Here is a 2,157-nt window from a genome sequence, read left to right on the forward strand (position 1 = left end):
GAGTTTGCGTCGGGCGTCCAGGCGGGCGAGACGATAGTGACGGGCACATTCTATTGAAGGGGTAGCAAGGCTGGGCAGACCGAGCTGCGTGTCAAGAGGCATGACGGGCGTTCGACCGTAGGTGACACAGAACGGCGTCATCCGTGTCGTGCGATGCGATGTTGACGGCGAATGCTGGGGCAGGAACAAAGCGGCCCCAGTTGGTGTGAAAGGAGCCGCGTAGGCCGCCAGTATGTCAGTCAGGGTACGGTTGACCCGTCTGACGAGTCCGTTGCACTGGGGGTAGTTGACGGACGTGGTAGAGTGCCGAATGCCGAAAGAACCGAGGGATGTCTCAAATTCTCTCGATGTGAAGCAGGTTGCACGGTTCGTGAGGAGGCGATCCGGCAAGCCGTGCTAGAAAACGAGCTGCTGCTCCACAGAAGGAGATGCCGGGGACGAACAAGGCTTCTCCCAACTTAATGGTCAATAGCAACGAAGACGTACCGGTTGCCGGCACGCGTCTTGTGAAATGGGCCCAAATGTTCTAGCCCGACCAGGCCGAAAGGAGAATTGGGTGGCGGGATGGACTGCAGGGGCGCCGTAAGATTGACTGTACAGGGCGTCCGATACTGGCATGTCTGGCACGACGCCACGTGTTGGCGGACGTCAGTACTCGTGTTAGGTCACCAAAAATGCTCCAAGATGCGTGCGAAAATCTTGTCGTGACCAATGTGGCCTGCCATGGGAGCATCGTGCAGACCGCTCAAAACATGGGGCCGCGAGTAGTCGGGACAACGGGCACCACTTGGATGGCCGAACACGGAGCCTCTTTCTGTTGCAGGGTACCGTCCATGAGTCAATAGGCGCGGCGCATGCTGGCGGGTGCATGCCTCAGAACCTGCTCCGAGGGCACGGATATAACTACCAGGTCGGAATCACTTGCCTGTGCAGTCTGCAGGTCCGTCCATTGCTGATCGAGTTTATTTATTCAATTTATTCAAATACCCTAAAGGCCCGGGCGGGCATTACATAGGGGGGGGGGGGGGCGGAAAGTGGGACAACAGTACAAACAATGCATCCAAAATTGCGATAAGTATACAGTGGTTAACAATATAGCCAGGCGCAAAATGTTGAAAAGCTAATGCTTCAAACACTCAAATAAAGATACAGATGGCACCTAACATTCACGTTTTTCCAAGAGCAGCGCTTTAATACGAAAAAAAAAGAAATGTAAAGATGAAGGTTACAGCTCGAAGTGATTTTTTAGTCCGGTTACAAACGTTTCATAATCACTGGAAGATGCAATGGTGGCAGGCAGCAGATTCCATTGACGGATGGCGAGGAGGAGAGGCGAGTGAAAGAACAGATTGGTTCGAGCAAAGATGGGTTGCACTTTCAGTTGGTGATCAATGCGTGGGAATACATGATGAGCCGGCGTGATATGATACAACGCAAAGGAAGAATTACTATAATATAATTTGAAGAAAAAGGACAGTAAGGAAAACATTCTCCGTCTTTCAAGAAGAGGTAAGTTGAGGGCGGTTTTTATTTCAGTTATACTTGCGGATCGCGAATAGTTTTTAGATGTGAAACGGGCGGCTTTATTTTGCAGAGACTCCGATTTTGTTACTAGGTATGCTTGATGAGGGTTCCAAATTAAAGAGGCGTACTCCAACTTAGAGCGCACTAATGTGGTGTATGCTAATAGCTTTGTGTCTGGATTAGCTAATCGCAGGTTGCGTCTGAGGAAGCCGAGTGTTTTGGAAGCCTTATTGATGACCGTATCTAAGTGACAGTTCCATGAAAGGTCTGATGCTAAATGTACACCTAAATACTTTATGATGGGTACCGATTCAATACGCACGTTGTTCAAAGTGTAATGGAATGGTTCGGTGTTAGATGTTGTGGTAAATCTGACAAGTTTTGTTTTTGAGGTGTTAATTTCCATTTGCCATTGTGTGCACCAGTTGTTGATCTTATCAATGTCTGATTGTAAATGAGTACAGTCTGAAAGATCAGTTATCTGTCTGTATACCACACAATCATCAGCAAATAATCTGACCGTCGAATTTAGGTTATTACTGATATCATTTATATAAACTAAGAACAAGATAGGTCCGAGTACAGACCCTTGCGGCACTCCAGATTTAACGGTTGAGTGGGAGGAAGAATGGC

At 48.6% G+C, this 2,157-nt stretch overlaps 1 protein-coding gene across 1 annotated transcript; it reads right to left on the bottom strand.

Annotated features, from left to right (window-relative positions):
* Positions 1 to 1,225: 1,225 nt before the first annotated feature.
* LOC146173603 (uncharacterized) lies at positions 1,226 to 1,934 on the bottom strand. Its single transcript, XM_084583966.1, has one exon. It carries the CDS (start codon positions 1,928 to 1,930, stop codon positions 1,226 to 1,228), a length of 705 nt encoding a protein of 234 aa, XP_084440092.1. The 5' UTR covers positions 1,931 to 1,934.
* Between the last annotated feature and the right edge of the window lie 223 nt (positions 1,935 to 2,157).

Source organism: Amblyomma maculatum, chromosome 11 (assembly GCF_055883805.1).
Source record: "Amblyomma maculatum isolate TAMU_Amacu chromosome 11, ASM5588380v1, whole genome shotgun sequence".
In the NCBI taxonomy this organism is placed as follows: Eukaryota; Metazoa; Arthropoda; class Arachnida; order Ixodida; family Ixodidae; genus Amblyomma; species Amblyomma maculatum.

Coding starts and splice junctions, on each gene's coding strand:
- LOC146173603 (XM_084583966.1), bottom strand. CDS start 1,930: ATGGAAATTAACACCTCAAAAACAAAACTTGTCAGATTTACCACAACA.